Source organism: Heteronotia binoei, chromosome 10 (genome assembly GCF_032191835.1).
Source record: "Heteronotia binoei isolate CCM8104 ecotype False Entrance Well chromosome 10, APGP_CSIRO_Hbin_v1, whole genome shotgun sequence".
NCBI lineage: Eukaryota > Metazoa > Chordata > Lepidosauria > Squamata > Gekkonidae > Heteronotia > Heteronotia binoei.
This window is the reverse complement of record NC_083232.1, coordinates 44989397-45015038: the sequence shown is the minus strand read 5'-3', so window position 1 is coordinate 45015038 and position 25642 is coordinate 44989397. Positions and strand designations below refer to the sequence as shown.

At 44.5% G+C, this 25642-nt stretch overlaps 2 protein-coding genes across 8 annotated transcripts in view; one reads left to right on the top strand and one right to left on the bottom strand.

Moving 5' to 3' along the window:
- Positions 1–13179, top strand: part of SLC25A13 (solute carrier family 25 member 13) — a 124602-nt gene extending 111423 nt beyond the window's left edge. For both annotated transcript variants that reach the window (XM_060248535.1, XM_060248534.1), the window contains 3 exons: positions 10591–10749; positions 10850–10940; positions 11941–13179. In XM_060248535.1, coding sequence (XP_060104518.1) covers positions 10591–10749; positions 10850–10940; positions 11941–12124 — 434 coding nt within the window. In that variant the 3' untranslated portion in view covers positions 12125–13179. The remainder of the gene's footprint in view (positions 1–10590; positions 10750–10849; positions 10941–11940) is intronic.
- A 6414-nt stretch (positions 13180–19593) lies between these two features.
- The window catches only part of DYNC1I1 (dynein cytoplasmic 1 intermediate chain 1), a 233051-nt gene continuing 227002 nt past the window's right edge, over positions 19594–25642 (bottom strand). For all 6 annotated transcript variants that reach the window (XM_060248536.1, XM_060248538.1, XM_060248537.1 and 3 more), the window contains one exon: positions 19594–20440. In XM_060248536.1, the coding sequence (XP_060104519.1) occupies positions 20330–20440 (111 nt within the window). In that variant the 3' untranslated portion in view covers positions 19594–20329. The remainder of the gene's footprint in view (positions 20441–25642) is intronic.

Here is a 25642-nt window from a genome sequence, read left to right as displayed (position 1 = left end):
GGCAGCACTTGGTAAGACCCTCCTGAGTCATGACAAGGGGTGACAGGTGCTGCTGAGATCTCTGCGCCACCCCGCCAATCCTGGGCTGGCACCTCTTTGCAGCTCAGTTGAAACCAAACTGTAAAGAGGAGCCAGACCCAGCTGAGGTGACTCGGATCTGATGGCTCCCACTGCTCCTGGCGTCAGGTAGGGATGCGCAAAAAAAAAAAAAAAATTCGGTAGTTCACGGATTCGGAAATATACGGGGGGAAATCATATGGAATCCCGTATATTTCTGAATTCCGTAGTCGGAATAGCCGCATATACGGTAGATGTGTGGCTATTTCCGAATATACGGCCCCATTATACCCTATGGGCCATTGAAATCAATGGCAAATAGGGTATATTTGAAGCCATCTGGAGAGGGGAGGGTTTGAGGGAGAGCACCCAAATTTCCAGGGGACCTGCAGGGGACTCTCCCCTACAAACCCCCCAAGTCCCAAAAAGATTGAGTCAGGGGGTCCAATTCCTGGGGCACCCAAAGCCAAACCTAACTTCACACCAGAGAATCTCTATAGGACCCAAATGTACTATATACATCTATCTACTCTATGAACCCAGCCTCACAAAACACAATCTGCTCAAAGTCTGCTCTGCAGACCTGGCTACAGCAAACCCAGATGCCATCTCTCCAGCCCTGCCCCAAAGAACGCGGGGAGAGCTGGCCAAGCACAACAAGCCTGCTGGCTCTGGGTCTCTCACCCAGGTGCCAGCTCCCCCCCTCCCAAAACCAGAACCAGGAAAAGGGACAACAGGAGAAGGCCAAAAAACTCAACTGTTAAAAAAGTGGCCTTTTAAACAATGAAAATTAGGCCAAACAGCCCCCCTCCAAGAATCAGAAGAGAAAAGGAACAACAGCAGCACAACACAGCAGCAACAAATCAAACACAGAATCCTTTTAAAACAGTAAAAAACTTAACTTTTAACAATACAGGAACTTTACCAACCCCTCTCCCCCCCAAAAAAAACCCTTCACCCTAACCCCAAGAAATCCAAGGCACCCAAATCAGGAAAAGTAAAAGGACACTGCACTTTTAAAAGTCCTCTCACTAAAGTAAGATATGGGCAAATTGGCAAAAAAAACCCACCCCAGGCCCCCTCCCCAACCAGAACCCCCTAACCCCAAATAAGCTACCCACCACCCAAATCTGGATAAGTAAAGGGACTCTGAGTCTTAAAAAGTCCTTTTACCAACTAAAATAAAAACAAGAACCCCAAGACTGTCTTACCTTAGACGTCTTCTCTACTCCATGCAAGTCTGGTAAGGCTGAGAGAGAGCAGCAGCAGCTGAGGCCAAGGGCCAGCACAGCACAATCTCTCTCACACACCAACACAGCAGCAATGGAGGAGTCCAGCCAGGCAGACTCCTTAAAAAGGTTCTCTGGCCCTACAGAGAGCAGTTTCAAAAAATAGCACTGCTCTGTGATTGGCCAAACAGTGCTTACTTGGATACCCAAGTAAGCAAAAGATCAAAAGAACAACAGTGTTGCTGATGGCTGGGGGATCAGCTCCACAACAACCCTGCAAAGCATGAATTGCAATGCATTTTGCAAATGCATGCTTTGGATTGGCTGCTGAGGCTTCTCTTCCCCCTCCCCCCCCTGATCCCAGGGAGGCTATAGGAGAGGCGGGAAAAGGCTACCAAAGGCGGGAAAGGAGGCAAGCAGCTCCCCTGAGGCTGCAGAAGCCCCTTTCCCACCTTTTCCATGGATTTCCGTATACTTCCGAATATCTATACGGAAGTATACGGGGAGCCATACTCGGCTCCCGCAAAATGGGCCCCAATTGGATTTGGCTGTATGCGATTCCGTATACAGCCAAATCGGGTGATTCGGCAGTTGATTCGGTTCGGCTGAACCGAATGCACACCCTAGCGTCAGGCCAGGAGACAAGCACTCTGTCATCTCTCCTGAAGTTCTGCTTGTAGCCTCAGTCTGTGGCACTCAAAGGATGTGGGTGATACAGGAGGCCTAGCAACGGTCAACTTAGTTTCACCTGTTGACTTAGCACTGGAGACTGTTGGTGGCTGTGTATCCTGACCAGCCTGCAATTTGTCTTCCAGCTTGCTGGATTCTTCTGACTCAGACCTGGCTACACTTGGCTCCTCTCCTCCTAAATCCTCTTTTACTGAAGAGTCCTCACTGAACCCAAGATGACCCATGACAGGCTGGCTTCTCTTTGCAGATTTGTTTAAACTGAGCTTGCAAAGAGGAGCCAGCCCCAGCTGTGGTAGCCTGGAGCTGTGAACTCCACACTTCCCTGTCTGATCCTGGGCTGGCTCCTGTTTGCAGCTTGGTTTAAACCAAGCTGCAAAGAGGATCCAGCCCCAGCTGAGGGCTCTCTCTGCAGGTTCTGCTGGGGATCTGCTGGGCAGCCCAGTTTAAACCAGACTCCCCAACAGAGGCTGACAAAGAGCCAATCTTGCAAGGAGAGTTCTTCCCGCAGGCTCAGCTGGGCAGCCCAGTTGCATTTAAAGGGGAAGGCATTTTAAAGGGATCACAGTCCCTTTAAATGCCTTTTGCAAGCTGCAAGTGAATTTGAAGTGGCAAGTTCACCCAGAAGATGTTTAAAGGGATTGACAATCCCTTTAAATACCCTTTACCTTCAGCTATCCAGCAGTCCTAAACAATCCCAAATATTTTCAGGATTTTTCCAGCCATTTTCAGATAACTGAATAAATAGTGGGCTCTATATCCTGCTAAGATTTTTTTTTTTGCTAGGTATAGTCTGAATGCACACCCCTAACAGGCACACATGAGGATTGTAAGAAATTCTTTGGGTTTGTCTGTGACAATTAATACGAATACAGTACTTTACCCTTTGGCTTGACCACATTGCCCAAAGTGTTCACAATCCCGCTTGCTATTCCCACAGGCTCACTTAGACTCTACCACCAGGAGGGCTTTTCTCTCTGTTCAAAGGTCTTGAGCATAGTTTTAGAAAAAAACAAGAATCTTTTAGTATGCTTTAATGGACAAAACAAGGGTAAGCCAGTGTCCTCCCAAACCCTGTCAATGTGGGTGGTATCCACCATCCAAATGGCACCATCCAAATGGCACCAAGGTTGAGTGTCCATTTCCAACTACATTCCACCAGAGCTCAAGCCTCCTTATCTACCTTCAGTTCCAGAGTCAACATCTGAGACATCTGCACAGCGGCATTGTTTTCCCCATCTACCTTCATCAGGCAATATTTGATTGACGTGGATTCTATAAAGGAGGCAGCAGTACGAAAAGCATGGTTGCAACCACACTTCTGCTGACATCCCACATCGACCTCCTGCAGCAAGTGAGCTTGCTATTCTTCCTTGTGGGATTCCACTAAAGACATGACAATGAACATTATTTATTTATTTTTATTTCTTTTTTTATTTACTTTCCATTTATATCCCGCCCATTCTGAATGGACTCTGGGCGGCTAACAATCATATAAAAACCAACATCTCAATTTCAAATATAAAACAACAAGACAGTCAATTATAATTTAAAACAATTTAAAACAAAGTATTGGTGCTATACAGAGTATTGGTGCTACACAGAGTTGCACTTAGCTGTAACTGTTGTTCATCTAGTGTCTTCAGTGCAGGCACAGATCCCTCCTTCCCCACTTTGGGCTTCGGTGTTTTTACAGTGGTCCATGTACCAGAGCTTCACAGCAGCAAAGACAGAACTGAGGGAGGAGAGCTCTCCCTGCCTCCATCATGTGACCATTGGGCAGGAAAGGTTGTTGTTGTTATACTTTTAACTGCCCCATCCCCCTTCAAGGCAGGGCAACAGTTAAAACAATATAAATACAATAAAAACAAAATAACAACCTGATAAGTTCCCACTCACAGCTCTGTCAAAGGGGAGGGGTAGTGCTTCTAAAAGAAGTTAAAAGCTTGCAAACCTGTTCTCCATAGCTGGCCTGTAACTGCAGAGTTTCCATGTGTGCCTGCACTGAAGACACTAAATGAACAACAACAAGCAGGGGTGGAATTCTAGCAGGAACTCCCTTGCATATTAGGCCACACACTCCTGCTGTAGCCAGTCCTCCAAGAGCTTACAAGGCTCTTTTTTGTAAGCTCTTGGAGGATTGTCTACCTCAGGGGGGTGTAACCTAATATGCAAAGGAACACCTGCTAGAATTCTACCCCTAACTACAAGTAAGTGGACTCTGAAGTCAGATAAATCACTGTGAGGGGCAGGCAGTTGTAGCCATTAAAATGGAGTATTCACCCAGGGTATGATACGCCTTGGGGATTTCTTCAGCACATGATGATATAGCAATAAACACACTCTTTGTAAGCTTGCTGTGCATATGTGAAAGGTACATATTTCCATGGCCAATAAATATATTAATTAAAAATACTAGATCTTGTTTGGGAGACAATACAGTGTTAACTACCTTATATTTGCTAGTGACACAGATGGATGTTGCCACCATACACTGCTGGTGGATCTCTCTGAAATCTCCCCAAGCCTTTGTAAGACCTCTTAAAAAATCCTTACTTTATCAGCTTAATCCTAACTTCTAAAAGCCAGGCCAGTCAGAAGATCCTGCAACATCTGTGGAAGATAACCACAAATCTTCAGTGGGGCACACTGGTATTTCAGTGTCCATGATCTTGTAAATCATGAGGAGATATAGAACATAGCAAGGAGCAGAAATAGAAGCCGGAGTACTGGGCATCAAGTTCCTGGCAACCTGTGCCTACTGGGAGATGGTCTACTGTATGCAAATAGATATATATACACACATTTGGGGCTTGTGTGCATTGTGATTTCCATCCCTTATATCAGTGCTTCTGATAGACAGAATAAATTTGAATACTGAAGTAATGATGAGAAGTATACCTAGTTTTTGGTTACCTGTGTTTGGCTGCAAAAGCAGTCACTGTGAGGATGACTGATAGAGTCTCATTTTGAGATCACGCTGAACATCAAATATTTGAATATCATTTCAATACAGAATGTAAAGAATCCATCTATGCCTCCACAGCCAGAAGAAAGTCAATCCCCCAGTGACCACACCCCAGCCCCAGCTCTGAGTCCATCTCTTTTGTTACGCACACACATGCACACACACACAAGGTAAAAACAGTCCAGGTCATTTTTGTTATCTGGAGTGTCTTCAGATCAGCATATGTTTAAAGCAGTGTACATAAAACACCTGCATAAAAATCTATCAGGAAGAAGAGGCTCAGTTATTATGACTGATAATAGAAATGTAATGGCTTTGGAAAAAGCAGGCCTCTTTTGCATGGAATGAAAAGGCATGGAGTAAATGCTGCTTTTCTGTCCTGCTGTGAAGACTGTGTGTTGAGTTGCAGTTCAGAAATCCTCTCCTCGTTCAGTTCTCGCTCACCTGCCGCCCAGCAAAAGTTGTGGCCTTTTTGCCTTTTGTTTTCCAAACAGGTTGTCTCTAGGCAAGTCTGCTCCTCTTTGAAACAGCCATCCATTCTTCAGGTTGTGTTGTAAATAGGGGAATACTTTGGACTGCAGTTCTTGGCAGACTCTCTTGCATTTTACCCCAGCACTTTTCTGTTTTTGAAGCCTGAGCTCATACTGTCTAGAAAGGCGGCATCTGCCCAGCTCAAGTGTGTCTTTTTGACTGAGACCTGGAGTTTCCCTTTTTGCTGCTACTAGCACAAGTTCTTCAAGATGTCATTCTGTTCCCAGTTTATCCATACACTCTGACCTGGGGGGTGGGGCGTGGAAGGCCCAAGATTCATTTCTGTCTTTTCCTGTTTTCTCCTGAGACTTGAAAGATAATACTGCGTGTGTTGAGGTTAGAGGAAGGCAATCCCCAGAATCCACAGATTCCCTCCCTCATCAGTGCTTGAGAACCAGGCCTGTTCTTTGAGGTCATGGCACAGAGGCTTCTAAATATACCTGTGTCCTGTTGCTTCTGGTACAGCCTTGTAGTCTCTGGTGGCAAGAGCTGGACTGAACATGAGCAAGAATCAGCCCTGCCAAGAGGTGTGTTCACAGATTGCTGCATTAGTGTTCACACAGTGGTGTGGTGGCTTTGGTCACCATCCGTTGTGCACTAAGCAATAAATTTATATACCCCAGAGAGCACTGCATTCAGGAAGTCAGCATTGGTTATCCATCCCTGGACCAAGGGAGGCCAGATTTTGTTCTACACGGGCAAGGGCCTTCTCTGTGGCAGCCCCTAATCTATGGAACACACTCCCAGAGGCCACGAGAGCCCTGCGGGTTCTCTCCCAATTCCGCAGGGCCTGTAAAATTGAACTTTTCCAGGGGGCCTACAGTAACTGATCTGTGAGGAGCTGCTACCATTATGTCGCTGAATATTACCATCTATCTATAAGACACCTGATAGAGTAAGACAAAGAATCAAGAACCAATATGAAGACACCTAATAGATAAAGAATTAAGAATCAAAATGAAGCTGGACGGCCTATGTAAGAAATTTTATAGCACCATTTTTAAGCTCTAACTTATAAATTGTTTTATATGTGTTTTAATTTTATAATCATAATGTATTGTACTGCTGTATTACGACTGTGAGCCGCCCAGAGTCCGTATATGGAGTGGACAGCATACAAATGTAAAGTAAATAAATAAAAAAAATAATAAACTGAGGACTACACGCTGCGCCTGCTGCCTTCCTGAGCTTGCCAAGGCTTCCCAAAGCTCGGGAAGCCTCAGCAAAGTTGGGGGCATGGCAGTGGGCATGCTCAGAGCCCGGCTGTGAGAGTGCCTGCTACCTTCCTGACCTCTTCATTCACTGAAGAAGGAACACCAGAATGAGACATTTATCTGGAAATCTCATGTGAACTTTGAAATTTGTGAAATTTGATTATTCAGAATTGGTGTACTTTACACTTGAACTCAGACATTGTAACTCTGTAACCTGTACTTTGAAACTGTGTAAGTTGCATGAGCTTTTGTATTTTGGCAATGTTGCCGGTTTTGGAGTGAGCGAGTTGCACAAAATATATACATAGAGAGAGAAAAAACACACACTCATTGTGATTGGAATAATTTATTTTGTAGCCATTATAGCAGCTGTTTCTTACTCAGTATACCATCTGTCATGCAGCAGCATTCCCATGAAGAGAGGCCCTGCTTCTAGGACAGAGGTGCTGGTGCTCTGTTTTCAGTCTTTGCTTTGGTTGCATACCTGCCTGGCAGCTGAGACCTTTAGTCAAAATGCAGCAGTTGCATGATATACTACGCTAAGCACCATCCATTAAAGGCATCCCCCCCCCCCCCGTGCCCCATTCAGCGATAATGACTTGGATTGGGGGTAGGGGGCTGTGTGCTTTTTCCTCTTTGCCTGAAAGTAAGTGGGTGAAATGCATTGCTCTCAGACTGTCTCTGCCAATTCCCAATTCTCTTCTGCTTACAGTTTTAGGATCTGAGTTGTAGAGTCCTCTGTCCCGTGTTCTGGCCTACAATGTATGGGCTCTTCTTGTATGATATATAAATCCCTGTATCTTATTGGTGTTAAGGAGTAGGAACAGGCATAAATTTGACATGTGACAGTGTTTGAACAAACAAAATAACTGTAAAACTTTCAAAACTATACAGACTGTAAAGAGTATGGATTTAAAGCTGGGCTCATGGTGAACCCACCGTAGTGGAACAAAACAAGTGTGCTCTGCATCCTGCCTCAGCATGAAACCTAAGCTGGTGTGTTGAGCCAAGTCATTCCTTAGATTTTCTAATTTTTCTTTCTCTGCCCATTGTTAAGTGATTGCAGACTGTGATAGCCGTGTCTCTTTGAAGTTCAGCCACAGAAGCAGCCTCTCGTTATCAGTAGTGGCCGATATATGTTCGAAAATGCACACAGACGTGGATTTTATCCAGTGTTTTCACTAGGTTTCCATTTTAGGTTATCTCCCTTGAGTAGATTACTTCCAAAGGCAGTGATCACTCATCGTTCAGTACAGAACTATGAAGGATACAAAAGACATTTCGAAAAGGCAGATCTAATTAGGTTAACAGGGAGTAAAATGATACAGGGAAGAAACCAAAGCGAAGTTTTATGCTGTGCCTTTTTATAATAATATAATCATATGAATATTTGTTCAAATTCTAGCCTTGGTGGAAAAAATCCTTCAAATTTTGGTTCAGATTGTTATTATTTATATATTTTTACCAAATGCATTGTATATCATATCACCTGATTATAATGAGGTGGGCACATTTTACTCAGTCAAAGGTGTTTGGATCCTTAGTGTTTGGAAAAGACTCAGATTGCAAGTTAATATTTTTTTACAGATTGTTGTTCTCAGAAGATGCAGAAATCATTTGGGAATTGCACTGCAAAACTAATGTCTGGTTCACATTCACCATTTAAAACATGGCCCCTGCCCTGCCCTCGCCTCAAAGCATTTAGGGCTTTTGGCTGGCTTGCAGCCAGACCACACTCATCCGGACAGCCCTAATTCTGTCATCTAGTGCCACCATGTGATGACCATCTCTGTGGATATATTTATGTAGATGTTGTGTTCTCAGATTTGAAGTCTTTTCAAGAGCCAAAGTCCAGCTTCCCGAAACTCTAAGCTGAGATGTAATGGATCTTCCGTTCTACTTCAAGGGAAAGTGTGACCATGTAAAGCCTTCCTCTGCCAATTCTTCAAATGTGAAAGTTCATGCAGTGTGTTTTCCTTTGTTTTTTTCTGGGGTTTGGAGAAGGAGGAGTGGTTCCTATTTTAGTGATAAACACCCACTTCTACATCTCTTTCAAAGCAGTCTACAAAAAAAAAAAGTGAGATGGCGTTCTGAAGCCAGACCACATTGGTTTGGACAAGAACTGTTACAGAATTATTAAGCTTTAGAGGGGGAAAAAGCAAAGGAGATTTATGCATCTCCATCTGACCAAGTTGGTTTGGAACTGTTGCAGCATGGAAAAGTAATAAAATGAGAAGAGACGCTGTCTTCTGAATACAGCCTTGCTTTATTTTTGTCTGCCCTCCCCCCTTTTAATAAAAACATGTATTTTATTAGATTTGGGTTTTTTGAAGACTGGTAGTTGGGCTCCTAAAAGGAGTTGCTCCTCTGAATTCAGAGGTCTGGCCTCAAGAAGTAGTGGGGACCGTGGGCCTGTCGTCTGATAATGGTTCGGTATTTCATTGTTTATCAGCACTATAAATCTTGCAGCCAGACTTTTTGCTGAGGATATTAGGTCCTGAAAAAGTACATGCATGTTGTTCTACCTGCCTGCCTGAGGTTAGCAAGATATTTCACAGGGGAAGCTAAGATTCTATAGCAGAAGGGCAAATGCCAGAACCCACCAAAGAATTGACTTTTACCTCCAAAGAGAGTGACCTCAGGATAATGTGACGTTTATTGAACACTGCTATCTGCCTCCCAAGTTTTAGAGTACACAAGGCTGAACTTTCCATCTCACCGAAGCCTTGTCAAAATCGAGTACACCTGGGATGACAAGATCCACTTTGTCCTTTCTTCCCCTTCAGGCTTTGAAGTAAATATTCTTAATTCCGAGCTGATGGTACACATTCATGTAGACCGTAGAATCCCAGTAGCTAAGTGCAGTTCTCCTGTAAGTATACCACTGAAAATGCAGGCAGATAATCACACAGAGGAATATTCCCCCCTGTGTTTTAGTAAAACAACAACAAACCCTCTCTGCTGCAAGTATATAAAAAAATGCCATGTCAGAAAGAAAGCTAGGCAAGTTTTGAGATAAAGTGAGGAACTGCAAGTTGGAATGTTGACCCATCATCACCTTCTAAAATGGTGTTCTAGGAGGGGTGTGGTAGTGGAAAGTGCCATCAAGTCACAGCTGCCTTACGGCGACCCCATAGGGTTTTCAAGGCAAGAGATGTTCAGAGGTGGTTTGCCATTGCCTGCCCCCACATCATGACCCTGTTATTTGGAGATCTCCCATCCATTTACTAGCCAGAGGGGATCCTGTTTTGCTTCTGAGATCTGGTGAGATTGGGCTGGCCTAGGCTATCCAGATCAGAAGGGCTGTACTGAAGTTTGATGTAATGGTTAAGCGCACAGACTCTTATCTGGGAGAACTGGGTTTGATTCCTCACTCCTCCACGTGCACTTGCTGGAATGGCCTTGGGTCAGCCATAGCTATCGCAGAGTTGTCCTTGAAAGGGCAGTTTCTCTCAGCCCCACCTACCTTTTTATTAGATTATTGAGATTGTAAGACACTCTGGGACTCTGAGATTCAGAGTGTATGGCGGGGTATAAATCTTATCTTCTTTTCCCCGCTGGATATGTACATTGGTGCTTGAGTTTTCTAAAACAGGTGTTCTCCAAGACTACCTACACTGTTGGGGGCCTCTTCCAAACTGCAGCATCTTCAGAAATATCATGGACCTTCTTACTTGGGTTGGCTTGTAATGGCTATTGTTAAATTTTTGGGGGATGGGGTGCTATTTCCCCCCCATTAGCCATGCTCTAATCTGACTGTAATGGCAGGGAGGGGTTGAAGCGGCATACTTTGATTTATGTAAATCTGTTGTTAGTTGTAAACCTCTGAGGGAAATCGTTAAAAATGTCAGCCGTTTAGCAATATTTCCATTTGTTTGCAACTTCTCCTCCCTACTTTCTCCAGGCATGCCTGCTGCATCCTTAGTGACCCCTGCAGATGTCATCAAGACTAGGTTACAGGTGGCAGCTCGTGCAGGACAGACAACCTACAGTGGAGTCATCGATTGCTTTGGCAAGATCCTACGAGAGGAAGGGCCACGGGCTTTTTGGAAAGGGGCAGGAGGTAACCCTTGAGTGCCTTTCAGTTTGCCTTCATGAGGGAAGTTTGTGTGTAGGCTTTGCGTGTTAACATTGCTTGTGGTGTTCTCCTTTCCCCTTTCAAGCTCGTGTATTTCGCTCCTCTCCTCAATTTGGAGTGACCTTGTTGACCTACGAGCTGCTGCAGAGGTGGTTTTATATCGACTTTGGAGGAATGTAAGTATGTTAAGACTGGCCATTCTGACTCAGATTGGTTGTCAGTGTTATTGTTCCCATGAAAGATTCTTTTAAGTGAAACTCAATAAAGAGATTTGGGCTGCGTATCTGATCTTTTTGACATTAGGCCTTAAGCCTAGAGAGCCAGAGCTAAGAAGGGGAATCATTAAATTACTAAGGGAAGAGAGATGCAATAGTGGATGCAGCTGATGCTGTAAACTTGCTTGTGGGATTTACAAGCCTGTTACCATTAGTTTGAGGGGGACATGACTAAAGGATTTACTTCACAGATGTCTCATGCCTTCTAAGATTTATATATTGATCTGCCCACAGAACATGTGCATAAAAGAAACATATCTTAAGCAAAACCTCAGTATGGATGAGTAGCAAAGCAATTTCTTGCAGCCTCATGGTCTGTTTCATTGGTCCCTGCTGGGGACGCCCTCCCATTAGGCGTCCCCAGGGAATTACCTAAGGTACAGAGGATGGTGAGCAGAACCCCTGGTCCCATTATCTCTACTAGGGACCTGCTTGCCTTCCCTACCCCCCTGAAGGAGGGAGGAGGGGAGAATAGGCAGTTGCCAGCTCCACCACCACCACTAGGCTCTCTGTGTACCCAGTTGACCTGTGGAGGTGCCTTCTCTCCTGCCTTAGTGTGAGCACTTCTGGTGAGTGAGGAGCCAGGCTGCCTCCCTGCTCTGCCCAATGAAGGCAGTTACCATCTCTGCCACCACAAGGCTTTCCAGCTTCCCAGCTCACTATTCTGTGGTGCCTAGTTTTTTGTCCAAGTTCATGGATGCCCAGCTTGGGCGCAGTGGCTCAGAGCATAGAGGCTGAATGTACCCAGCTAGCAGCTGGCCTAGGATGCTTAAGATCCTTGTGCTGGGTCTGCCACCTGTTGTAGAGTATCTGAATTCCCTCAATATTTTAAGGATCAAAACAGTGAAATCACAACTATTTGTTCCTTTTTAATAACCTTTTTTATTTTTAAACATTTCAGAAAACCGGCAGGCTCCGAACCTGTCCTGAAATCGAGGATTACTCTACCTGCACCTAACCCTGACCACGTAGGGGGCTACAAACTGGCCGTTGCTACATTTGCAGGGATTGAAAACAAATTTGGACTTTACTTACCTCGATTTAAGTCCTCAACATCTACCTCACGGGCATCAGCTGTAGTTTGATCCAAAAATGGTTTTTACCAAAAGCTCTGGAGAAAGAGCCATTTGTCTGATCAGTTTTAATATTTTGTACCATTTGCTTTTCCGCATCAACCAAGATCATCTGAATTGCAGTTCTTCCCTCCTCCCCTTTACATGTAAATACAGGCCTTTGTGCTTTCTCTGTCAGATCACTGTGAAATTCTTACTAAAGTAGTCTTTCTCTCCCCCCCCCCCCACCTTTCTTTTTGTTCCTTTTTTGGTTTGGGCCCATGAATGTAATTTTTTAACTTGTACATACCTTGGATCATGAATATACTTGACGCTAGTGTGGGACAGGCATTCATATGTAATGGTTTTTCCCTTGGGAAGGGTGGTGGTGGGCATGCTGGGAGAGTTGTGAAACATGACCACTCAACTGAGGTGAGAGGGCTGTTCTGCCATTGTGGCTGCACACTGAGTATTACACAGTGTTGTATAATATATTTTTGACAGAGATCATGGTGCTAGATGCAGAATGATATAGACTGTGTGTGTGAATCGGTTACACGTTCAGTCTGTTGCCTGTACTGCTGTAGGCTTCATGAGTACAAGACGTTCCTGACACTGACCCTGTTGCTACATTCAATGCACGTATACACGCACAAGTTCAGTTCCTGGAATGTATTATGCGGCTTTTACGGGGAACATGTTCTTGTAACGGGAACCAGATAGAAAAATGTATAGCAATTACATTCTCTTTCTGGGATGGGGAGAGGCAGAAGTATTGTTTTTCCATAGGCTGTGCACTTTATGGAATAACTTAGGAGTATCCCATTACATGCAGTGACATTTAGAAGCCAAGGCCACGATCCATCAAACAACGTAGCTGTACATTTCTCCGTTACTTTCCAGAACCATGTGCTCCAGGGCTCCTACTTAAGTGAGCAGAGAAGGGGCCTAACCTAGACCTGCTGATACTTGGATTCTTCTTTTGTGTTATGCATTTAGGCTAATTGCTGCTTTTTAAAATAAATGCAATAGAGAAATCTGTGGACTGTATCAATATTACCTGCCTTAACTGCCAGCTTGTAATTGGGGGGAAAATGGTGTGAAAATTCTTATTAATTTTATTGAATTAAAAAGGAGATTTTTTAAAAATAACCAGAATAAAATATTTTGTTTATTTTTGTGACATGTAGGGTTTAGCAGAATATGAGTTAACTGTTCCCAAATTAATGCCAACATTGAGAACAATGGATTCTGTTACCAATGTGGGATATATAACATGCACTTTTGTGTCCGCCTGCGCATATGCCCAGCCTGGTATTTAGGGCTGAGGAGAGAATCTCATGCACAGAGCCAGCTGAGTGAAACAAAAGGATTAAATAAGAGCCTATTTTTATGCAACTGTTTGCACATTGGCAGCAGTTTTCACTATATTTGCATTATCTTTTTGTATGGTTTCTATGTTTACCACCAAACTGGACAGTTCAGATCTCCAAAGCAGCCAATGTGTGTGGAGTCAGGCACAAATGGCGGGAACAATTTGGAGAAGCAACACCGGGGGCTTTAATACTTTCTCAGCATTTTCCTGATCTAAACTGAACCTCACATGCAGACTGTATAGCAGCTTTGATGGCAGGGACTATTTAGATCAGGAAAATGGTGCCCAAGAAAGTTAAACATCCATTTCCCCCAGCAGTTTCCCTAATGTGCTTTGCACAGCACCTTCCCTGGCAAAATAGGACACTAATTTCCCGCTATATTGTCTAGTTTTGGGGTTAAATCAAACTATATCCAGTTGGCATAACAGTTTTTTTAAAACTGTTGTCTGTATTCTTGAAACTGAACATGATTAGTGATATCCACTATAGTAAGAGAACATCAAACCAAACTCCCTATTATGACTGTGCCCACGAACTTGATTCCTCTCTCTCTATTTAGAGCACTTTTATAAGGTGATCCTACTGAATACTAAGTATTTTTATTTACCCAAGCCCTTTTTAATGGTACCAGTATTGCGTGTCTTTTGAGATTAATATTTTTGTGTTTTGCAAAGCTGCTAGCAGAAGTGAAACAGGATGATTCAGAGCCTCAAGGTCATCTCTGATTGTGTGTCCTCCAGATATCCCTTCTCTTCTAGCTAGAACAGTAACAGACAGACGTCATTGCTCACTCCTAGCATCTGTAACAGATTCATGGGATGGGGTTGAAGTGTTACCCATTGATCAACAAAGCCATGCCACCTCTAGCCTATGCTGAGACCAATGTTCCCTCTAAGCTGTAGAGTGTTGTGAGCAAAACTTCTGCTTTGTGAGCTACTGGTATTAAAGTTGTGAGCTGGAGGTTAAAAATCTGTGACCTTGCTCACGCTAACTCAACTTAGAGGGAACACTGGCGGAGACCACCTATAAAACTTGAATCCCATTGTTGAAAGATGGTTGTAGGTTATGTATGATATGGCCTCAACTAATACCGTAGACAAAACCAGTAGCCATGACATCAGTTTATTATGTGTAAACACATTACACATAATGTCAGACAATTGGTCCTTGTGCAGTATTCTACCTTCACTAGTGGTAGCTCAGTCAGAGAAAAGTATTTCCTGCTATCTGAGACCCTTTGAACTGGCAAAGACAATGACTGAAATTGAAACATTCTGCATACCAAGCTTGGAAAGGAAAGGAAAGGTCCCCTGTGCAAGCACCAGTCGTTTCCAACTCTGGAGTGATGTTGCTTTCACAACATTTTCATAGCAGATTTTTTTTTTTTACAGGGTGATTTGCCATTGCCTTCCCCAATCTTTTACACTTCCCCCCCAGCAAGCTGGGTACTCATTTTACCGACCTCAAAAGGATGGAAGGCTGAGTCAACCTTGGGCCGGCTACCTGAATCCAGCTTCTGCTGAAATCGAACTCAGGTCGTGAGCAGAGAGTTCAGACCACAGTACCGCAGTACTGCTGCTTTACCACTCTGTGCCATGGGGCCACTTCTACCAAGCTTGGACTCTACCACTAAGACATGCATGACACTGAAGAATATCAGTTGCTTGCAATATAGGTGCAGAGTCTAAAATGGTCCATTTGTCTCACTAGCAGAATAGAGTGCCATTGTACTTTGCAGTGATACTGCTGGGACAGTGTTACATCCTACAGCTGCAAGCTGGGTTGTCCTCTGTTCAAATCTTACCTCTGCCACAAGTTCACTAGGTGACCCACAGCAAGTCCTTGTTATCTTAAGTCCTGTATTGCAGAATGGGGCAGGGATGGAAATGCTGGCCTAGTCTACAAGGCTGTGAGTTAACACGGGGTGGGGTGTGTGTGTTTTGAAGGTTGGAAATGCACAGTGTGAGTGCAAAATATTTATCACTTAAAAACCCTATGTGCTGCTGGATCAATGCTATTGACATGTGCAAACACATTTAACTGCAGAAACATTTGGGCAGACTTGCAACCTTTCTGGCATTGAAGAACCCTTGGCTATGTGTACCTCCTGTGATGTGTTCAATGAACGCAGCCCCAATAAGTTACTGTGCATTCAGTTCTTCAATTCTGATTAAGGCTAGCGTTGGGGAAAACAAACCACGTAAAAGCACTTCTTTAGAAACGTAAGCATCATTTTGTTGGTTGAAACATTTAACTGTGCTGCTTATGCTGAGAACAGATTGTAAATCTAATGATTATACATAATAAATTATGGAATGGTTTAGAAATAAGTAAACCTCAAGACACTTTCATTATGGAACTCTCTGGGGAGGTTAAACACAGCAAATAACCCAGAAACAGCACTTGAACAAATTGTGTTTTTAACCACTCACAATATGTGCTTGATAAAGTATTCCTGTACTGCTGTGAAAGCCAGCATTGCAGCTTTGTAAGTAATACAGGGAGGCCACTGGAAGAACTTGCTGTTTGGTAATGGACAAGGATATGGTTATCAGGGCCTAGTGGAATATACTTTTTCCCTCTCCGGTGATCTATGTGGCATTACAATCTAGTTGTCTGCATTCAGCACATCACAGCGTTAATACTGGCAAACTCAAAACAAAAACAGGCTGCTGTTCATGCATTACACAGTACACAGTTTGGGTTTGGGAGCCTCATGCTATTTCCTGTGTAACAATCACATGTGAGTTGTGGGTTCTCAGTTCCTGTGCTTGTGGTACCTGGTTCAGATTATGATTATGGTCATGGGGGTGGGGGCTTCAGTTATGCTTTGTTGACTTGCAGTGGTCCTGAAGAGTGCTGGGTCATGTTGAGTCAGGAAGCTGGTAGGGGCAGGGTGGGTGGGTGAAAAGACTGAGGACCCTTTTCCATGCACACCACCTTCATGTGTTAAGTATTGCATTCAGGACACAGGGTGGGGTCACCAAACCCAATCTGCATACCCTGTAACCCGTGAAGAGTGAAGCCTCGCAACATTTTAAATACCGTATCCTATTATTATTATTTCAATTTGCTTAATCACCCCACCCCATCAGTCCACATGGTCATGCAAAATGTCTCTGGGTAGTGTGGTGAACACCCATATGGCAAAGTAGTCCTGTTCTCTCCACAAAAAAAATGGAACACAGGCTTTTGCTGTCTGCTGCTACTGTTCTAACCTGCTCTCCCATTGGAGCAACAGCCTGTATGTGCATTCATACCTCACAGTGACTCTTCCCCTATCTGGGGGAGCATGCTGTGGGTTTGTCTCTGATTGCCTCAAAAGCAGTGGGACTCAGAGGTAGGCCTAATAAACTGGTTCAAGCAGCTTGTAACAGCTCAGGCAATGGCTCATCTAAGAAGAAAAAGACTGCAGATTTATACCCTGCCCGTCTCCCTGAATCAGAGACTCAGAGCAGCTTACAATCTCCCATATCTTCTCTCCCCAAAACAGACACCCTGTGAGGTGGGTGGGGCTGAGAGGGCTCTCACAGCAGCTGCCCTTTCAAGGACAACTTCTTCAATAGCTATGGCTAACCCAAGACCATTCCAGCAGCTGCAAGGGGAGGAGTGGGGAATCAAACCCGGTTCTCCCAGTTAAGAGTCCTCACACTTAACCACTACACCGGCTCTCTTGATCTAGGAGTATCAAGAGGGATACATACGGATTTCTCACTAGTGTTGCTCCACCCCCAGGCTTCTGTTTCCCCTCAGTGCAAGCGCAGATTGCCTGCTCTTGACGGAGCGCTCTTAACAGTCAAGACCTTGGATGCCCCTCTTTCATTGGAGGCCCAGCTCACACATATTGCCAAAACAGCATTTTTCCATCTACACCAAGCCAGGCAATTGACTCCCCTCCTGCCTCATTTGGACCTAGGCACAGTAATCCATGGTCACCTCCTGGCTAGACTACTGTAACTCGCTCTACGCTGGCCTACCTTTAATTGTAACCTGGAAACTCCAGCGGGTCCAGAATGCAGCAGCGCAAGTCCGGACAGGAACGCCATGGATAGCACACATTCTACCTGTGCTGCATCAGCTACACTGGCTTCTGATGGAGTACCGAGTTAGATTTCAAGGTTTTTGTTATTATCTTTAAGGCCTTGAGCAGTCTGGGGCTGACGTATCTATGGGATTGCCTCCTCCACTATGTCCCTGGAAGAGTACTATGTTCTGTTGGTCAAAATCTACAGGTGATCCCCAGCCCTAAAGAGGTCCAGCTGTTCTCAACAAGGGCCAGGGCTTTTTCGGTCCTGGCCCCGACCTGGTGGAACTCTGCCAGAAGACACCAGGGCCCTGTGGGATCTTTTACAATTCCACAGGGCCTGCAAAGCAGAGATGTCCCGCCAGGCTTTTGTTTGAGGACAGCGACGGCTGCTGGGCTGGCACCCCTCCCCCCCTCAATGGAAGGGGGGAACTGCTCCCAATGCCTGGAATAGCAGAATTATTGCACACTATAAAGTATGTTCATTGGGTTGCAACTGTTTTAAATTCCTGGTTTTATTGATTTTATGGCCCTGTTCAGACACACAGCATAATCAGATGTTGCTGATGTTTCCTTCCAGATTTAAAGTGGCTGATCAGACAGCAACATCTGCCTCCTGGTATTAACGCGTGGTAGCTCCCCCCAATCCTTCTCGGAACCGGATTATTTTGTTACCTGCTCCTTTGTGGTGTTTTTTGAGTTCTCCGGTTTCACCTTGTAGTTTTCTCCTTTTGGATAATTCTGCTGTGATATTAACCAACTTCCAGATGTCTGAAGGCTATCTCAGAACAAAAGGAGCCTCAGACATCCGGTTTACAGTCGCCATTTTTTTTTTACTACTTAGCGATATGTGCATAACCGTATAGCCACATAATGTTTTAACATGCACATAATAGTGGAAGAAAAAAAGAACTGCATGGTGCCGTCGTGTGGACAGCAGAAGACAGTTTCACCGCAGAATGATTCAAATGGCAGTATGGCAGTCTTCTCAATAATATCCAGAACAAAGATATTCGGAACAGAACTGGGTCAGTTTAACATGGACTCAACATGCTTTGTGAACAGGGCCTATGTGTATCTTTTGTTGTACATCACCTAGAGCTTGGCATTGGCCTGGATGAGGCATTCATTTCATTTTCATTTTATTCGATTTATATCCCGCCCTCCCCACCAAGGCGGCTCAGTAAATAATAATAATTTTCCACCAGTTGCTCCAGAGGCACATTTTGATGCAGGGCTCCCACCAGTTCCCCTCACAGTTTCTTAATCCTTAAAAGACAGCATCACAAAGCCATGAGGGGAACTAGAGGGAGCTGTGCATCAAAATGTGCCGGCAGAGCAACTGGTGGGAAATCAGTCACTTGCACTGGGGAAAACAGAAGCCTGGGGGCAGAGCAATGCTAGTGAGAAATCAGTCACAGGTGTTGCCCAAAGGAGGAGGCTGTTCTCTTCAGTGTTTGGTATGAAATGCCGTGTGGAAGTAGCCAGTTAACAATGTCCTGGCCGCAATATGCACTTTTCTGTAAATGAAGTTGAAATGCAGATACATGTTTGTAATTTCTGTTGAACTCTTATGTGGCAAGAAGAAATGGGGTATGCTGTTAAATATGGGCACCATTGTGGAATAATGTGTTTGCAGCTGTGCAAAGGATGGAGGGAGGGGGAGGTAGAAAATGCCCTTGCTTCCTGGCTTGCCATGAGAAAGTAGCAGCTATCCTTTGTTTTCACCAAGTGGGTATGGTAGCACACCTGGAGCATTCAGAAGTCACCATCAAATTCAAGGTTTAGGTTTTCTGCTGTTTCAAAATGCTTATAAAGTAAATAAGACTGGCCTTTGACACTTTGAAGAGACTTCACCTTAAGAACATTTTAGCACAAACATGTGAGTGGGGAGATTGCAGTATCCTGCCTGGCCAAATGTGGAGTAATTGTAAGTTGGAACCTTTAACTCAGATGTCTTCAGATGGGCCGTGATGGAGCTTATTGGCATGACTGGTGTCAGGCTTGAAAACTGCACTCCTTGTTATAGATTAACAATCTGAATAAGTGTCAGGGACCCAGCTGTATGTGAAATATGGTTCAAGTACCGAGAAATAATAGGCTTTAAAAAAAAAAAAAACACAAGTTCTATTTAATTCAGCCAGCCTCTTACAGATTTCGTTTTAGTACAAAGTGACATCCTGTAATTGTTATTTGGAACTCAACATAACCTCGACAGGCATGCGGAGACAATCCTGCTTGCTCGTTATGCACATGCTCAAGGATCATTTATTTTAATGCTTTCAAATAAATATGTTCCATGCAGCACACCGCAATAAATAAAGAGCAGCAACGTCCATATAGTACATCCATTCATAATGTAAGTCACCATGTGAAACACCACATCTAACGTTTTTTGCCCAGTCCCACATCGTGAAGCACGCCACATCTGCACCCAATCAGATCAGGCTTCATATGGATTTAATAGGACTCTGCCAGAAGTGCTGAGGAGCCCAAGTTTGTCCGGGGGGTTCTAGCTAGTCACTGCAGCTACTACAAGGAGTTAAAAGGCAAGCACTAAACCCACAGCAGCCTGGTTTGTCTTCTTGTTCCCAACATCTCCAAAGCAAAAACAAAACAAAAAAAATTCCATGAAGCATGAAAAAGCTCTGGATATTTTCAGCCTGCTTTAAGCACAGTGTGATTTATATGGAGGAATCAGCAGCACTCTAACTCTGGCACGAACACTGGCATTGAAAGCCACAACAATACTGACTTGACACTGAACAATGGTGTACCCAACCCAGGGCAGATGCCGGCCTGGGATGAAAGGGGGAAAGGTTCAATCTTTAGTCTCATCTAGGCAGCTATTTCCACGGCTCCTTCTTCTTCACTGTCTGCTCTGTTGGCCCGGATTTCCACCAGCGTCCGGGCAAACCGAGACCACTCGTCGCTGTGCGGTATGGCAAGCTGCAAGAATTAAAGGGACAACAGTATGAATAAATAGCTGTTGGAGTGTTCTTAAGGGTTGTAATAGCTGAGTAACAGCAGCCCGGTATAAAGGAACCAGGGTGCAAATGCCAAGTTCAGTGCTTTTGCCTCATCATCATGTTTAAATCTAGCTTTGGAAACAGGCTGCAGGAGCACCTCTTTACTCCCTTCAACGGTGATACTACCTCTGGGTCTGTTGGCTACTGTTCCCCAGTGGGGCACCCTCTTGGTGTTTCTGGAAAGTGAGCAAGGAAATTGGTCTGCAACGCTTGTGATTGGCAGGTGGATCCCTGTTTGAAGCAGTCCCAGCAGCAGGACATGGAGGAAAGAGCCAGTTTGGTGTAGTGGTTAAGTGTGTGGACTCTTATCTGGGAGAACCAGGTTTGAGTCCCCACTCCTCCACTTGCACCTGCTAGCATGGCCTTGGGTCAGTCATAGCTCTGGCAGAGGTTGTCCTTGAAAGGGCATCTGCTGTGAGAGCCCTCTCCAGCCCCACCCACCTCACAGGGTGTCTGTTGTGGGGGAGGAAGGTAAAGGAGATTGTGAGCCACTCTGAGACTCTTCAGAGTGGAGGGCGGGATATAAATCCAATATCATCTTCTTCAATAAGCTGTGAGCTGCAGCCCTCCTGCCAACATCAGACGTAAAGGTGGCTATCAGGAGACAAGCAAGCTGGCCACAGGGAAGACAAATCGCCACAGCAGCCACCTGGGCAGAGAGCAACATGACAGCAGTGGTTGCTTTCCTCCCTCTTCTCCACAACCATTTCTCTTTCCTCCAGGAGTCTTGGCAGTCTCATTCTCACACGTAAGCTGCTATTCCAAATTGAAGAGAGAGCATGAGACAGCAGCGAGGAAAATCCCTTCTCCAGGCACACAAGGTCTGGATAAGGTTCAACAATGGTGGGGAGAGACATCCTCAAAAGTCATCTGGTAATTTGAAAGTTATAGTTCTACATTTTGCCCTGACCTGGATGACCCACTATAGCTTGATCTCATCAGATCTTGAAAGCTAAGCAGGGTCAGCCCGGGGTACTATTTGGATGAGAGACTACCAAGGGAGTCCAGAGTCATGACAAGAAGGCAGACCAATGGCAAACCATCTTTGGATGTCTCTTGCCTTGAAAACCCCACAGGGTCACCCCAAGTCAGCTGCGATTTGATGGCCCATTCCCCCACCAGCTCTATATTTAATATTACTACCTGTACCTTATGTATTCATACAATGAAATGGTGCACAGGACATACAGTAGTGATGTGGCTCTTTTAGGGGACGGTAATTGCAAATGTCATTCTCTGTGAGTTCTTTGCAAGCCACAGAGTGAGTCCTATTACTCTATATTGTGCATCTAAAAACTTTATGCAACTTTTACCCAACTGATGTCAGTTTTTGCTAGATATTTTTTTTTTTATTCTGCTTCATTTATGTGAAATAAATTGCAGGTACCAAAAAGAGTATAATAAAAATGCTAAGCATCTCTGGAACAGAGCAAAGAGATGTTATACAACTGATGAGAACTTTCCTCCCATAATTCAAAATTGAAAATTCTTGCTATCCCCCTCCCCATACCTTTCTCCCCGTCAAAATAGGACAAAAGTATTCTCGAAACAGATTTCTCCCTCTCAAATATGTTTTAGCAGTATCATGGGGCAATCCCCACCGTCCATTCTAGCTGAATCCAATGTCGCAATTTTTGAAAGATAATGCAAAATAAGATTGTTTCAATCACCTAAAACACTGAACAGCTTCCGCTGCGTACATTTTCACAGACACTAGAAACCAGCAACATGAATGCAAATTAACCATGCACATTTTTACATCTCTGTAATCTCTCTCTGGATACTTGTAGAAGAAAGGAACTGTTTAAAGACATTGTGTGGTGATGTAAGGATGGGGTGGGTGGGTGAAGCAACTGTTGCAAGACATGAAGCAGCATAACTGGGTGTGTCCATTGCTGCTAATGTGCCATATTTGGCTTCTTTAGACATCTTCTAGAGACAAATATTGTGTAGTTTACAAAAGTAAACAAATAAGTCTTCTAAAAATTATCTATTACAATTTGTTTATTAAACATCTACCCACCCTTTCCAAATTAAGGCAGCAATGTCTATCAGTGGGCTATATTAACTCAGCAAGTGACACAATGCAGACTGTGATCGATGAATGAAATCTTGTGAAATCATGGAAAAGGAGGACTCTGCAAAACCAATTTGTTCCGCTAAGATATTATGGATTCTTTTGGGTAACACAACATATTGTCTTAGGTCCTTGCTAGTATTTCCATGCGTGAAACCTCTTGTATCCCTGGACTGAGATTTCCTGCCTTCCCCATTCCATGTCAGCCTGAAATTCCCCTAGAGATCTCATCCCTTAGGAAGAGGGAACCCCTGTCAGCATATGCTTGTTGTTGGTAAGACTTCAGGCTGGAGTCTATTGCAAGTGATCTATGACAGTTCATGATCTGTGACAGTTCCTGACAGCTTCCCTTAGCAGGTGCATACCGGTTCTGTCCAGAGTACTTGTGCCTATGCAGGATGACTCAGCACTGTGTGCTGATTGGTGCTTCTGTACAGCTGTATGTATATAACTGTGAATAGCCTGTACAGTGTATCTCTGCTCTCAAACGTGCTGTCTGGTGAAGCACTTTGTCAAGTGTATACCAGAATAACTGTAATACTTATAAACTTGTAAATAGTTAGCACAAGTCAGTGTGCTGTCTATTATTAAGCCTCACAACTTCAGAATACGCCAATAGGGTTATGGGCCCAGCACGCTTCCGCTGCGCCGTGCTCTGGAGGTTCTGAATGAGGCTGAACTGCTGTGGTGACCTGTGATTAAGTGGATGTCTGCAGCTGCCGTTTCTGAAGCTGAGGAGGAAGATGTGCTCAGCCAGACTCCTGATAACAGCTCAGAGGATGGAAGTGATTCTGAGGACCAGCTGCCGGATGGAGAAGACAGCATGGCCCAGGCACCGACCGCTCTGCTGGTGGAGAAGCTCAACTCTACTAATTATAATGAGTGGGCTCTTCAGATGGAACATTATCGTAGGCATGAACATAAGAACATAAGATAAGCCATATTGGATCAGGCCAATGGCCCACCCAGTCCAACACTCTGTATCACACAGTGGCCAAAATACACACACATACACACAGTGGCTAATAGCCACTGATGGACCTCTGCTCCATATTTTTATCCAATCACCTCTTGAAGCTGGCTACGCTTGTAGCTGCCACCACCTCCTGTGGCAGTGAATTCCACATGTTAATCACCCTTCGGGTGAAGAAATACTTCCTTTTATCCGTTCTAACCTGACTGCTCAGCAATTTCATTGAATGCGCACGAGTTCTTGTATTGTGAGAAAGGGAGAAATGTACTTCTTTCTCTTCTTTCTCCATCCCATGCATAACATTGTAAACCTCTATCATGTCACCCCGCAGTGGACGTTTCTCCAAGCTAAAGAGCCCCAAGCATTTTAACCTTTCTTCATAGGGAAAGTGTTCCAAACCTTTAATCATTCTAGTTGCCCTTTTCTGCACTTTTTCCAATGCTATAATATCCTTTTTGAGGTGCGGTGACCAGAATTGCACACAGTACTCCAAATGAGACCGCACCATCGATTTATACAGGGGCATAATGATACTGGCTGATTTGTTTTCAATTCCCTTCCTAATAATTCCCAGCATGGCGTTGGCCTTTTTTATTGCAATCACACACTCTCTTGACATTTTCAGTGGGTTATCTACCACGACCCCAAGATTTCTCTCTTGGTAGGTCTCTCTTGAAGGTCTGTGGCTGTATGTCAATGCTCCCCCATACCATCCAGCTGCTGGAGATGATGTCAAGGATGAAAAAGCTTTTGCGACCATTGTTTTGAGTGTGGCAGACAACCAGCTTGTGCATGTGTCTGGTAAGCCGAAGGCTAAACAAGCGTGGGACAGTTTGAAGGCTGTGTACGTGCAAAGTACAGCTGGGTCTCTGACAGCAATTATTCATCGCCTGTACTGGACTGTAATGAGACAGGGGGAGTCTGTGAGGGCTCATCTAAACACTTTGGCTGAATGCTTCCAGCAACTGGAGCAGCGTGGAAAAACTGTACTGGATGAGGATAAAGTGTTTATCATTCTCAGTTCCCTGTCGGTGGATTACAATATGCTGATAACTTCACTAGAATCTACAGAAGCGAACAGATTAACCTTGGTTTACGTCACTGGACGCCTGCTGGAAGAGGAAAACGGCAGAGGGAGTTGAGTTTCTCAGAGACGTGGCAGCATTCCAAAGTGAAGGAGGCGAAAGGGGCCAGCGAGACTGGCCGAGCAGAGAGCAAAAAGCAACATGAAGAGGCATCTCAAGTTGCTCTGAAAGTACGCAGATGCTTCTGCTGTGGGTCTACAAAGCACCTGAAACTATCGTGCCCGGAGTGGAAGAAGAGAGGCACTCCTTGCAACTCTTCACACAGCCCGAAGGCCTCATTGGTGGTCACAGATGTGGCTGCTGCATGTGGGATGTGAATTTTAAACTCAGGAGCATCTCAGAACTTTTGCAGAGACAAATACCTGCTACATGACATTCAATCCTCAACGCTGCAGCATGTGGGTTTAGCTGATGGCAGGAACTCTGAGGTACGGTGTCAGGACAGTGTCACATTTCCAGCCAACATACATTCAAGGAAGTGCTGTGTGTTCCTGCTCTTGAGAACAATTTGCTAAGTGTACTTGCTTTGGACAAAGCTGGCCTTACTGTGACTTTTGCCAGCAACTCTTGCAAAATAATGAAGGGTGGCCACGTGTTTGCTGTGGGAAGGTTGCAAAACAATGTCTATGTGATAGAAAATTTATCTGTGGGAGCACAGGTGGTAACTAACACAAAACCTCATGATAACTGTGTGCATTTGCTCCACTGAAGGCTGGGGCATGCCAGTTTTAACACTATCAGCAAAACACTTGCTATAGTGGGGCATGAGAGAGTGAAGGAATGCAAAGTGTTTATTGATCGTGAAGTGTGCAAACGCACAAAATCAAAAGCATTCCCGGCTGCCAGGAAAAGTGAAAGAGTGTCTGCAAAACCGTTGGCTTTAGTATATGCAGATGTGATAGGGCCTTACCTCAAAAGCCACTCTAATAAGAGGTTTGCACTAATCTTGGTTGATGATTTTTCCAGATTCTCATGGGTGTATGTGCT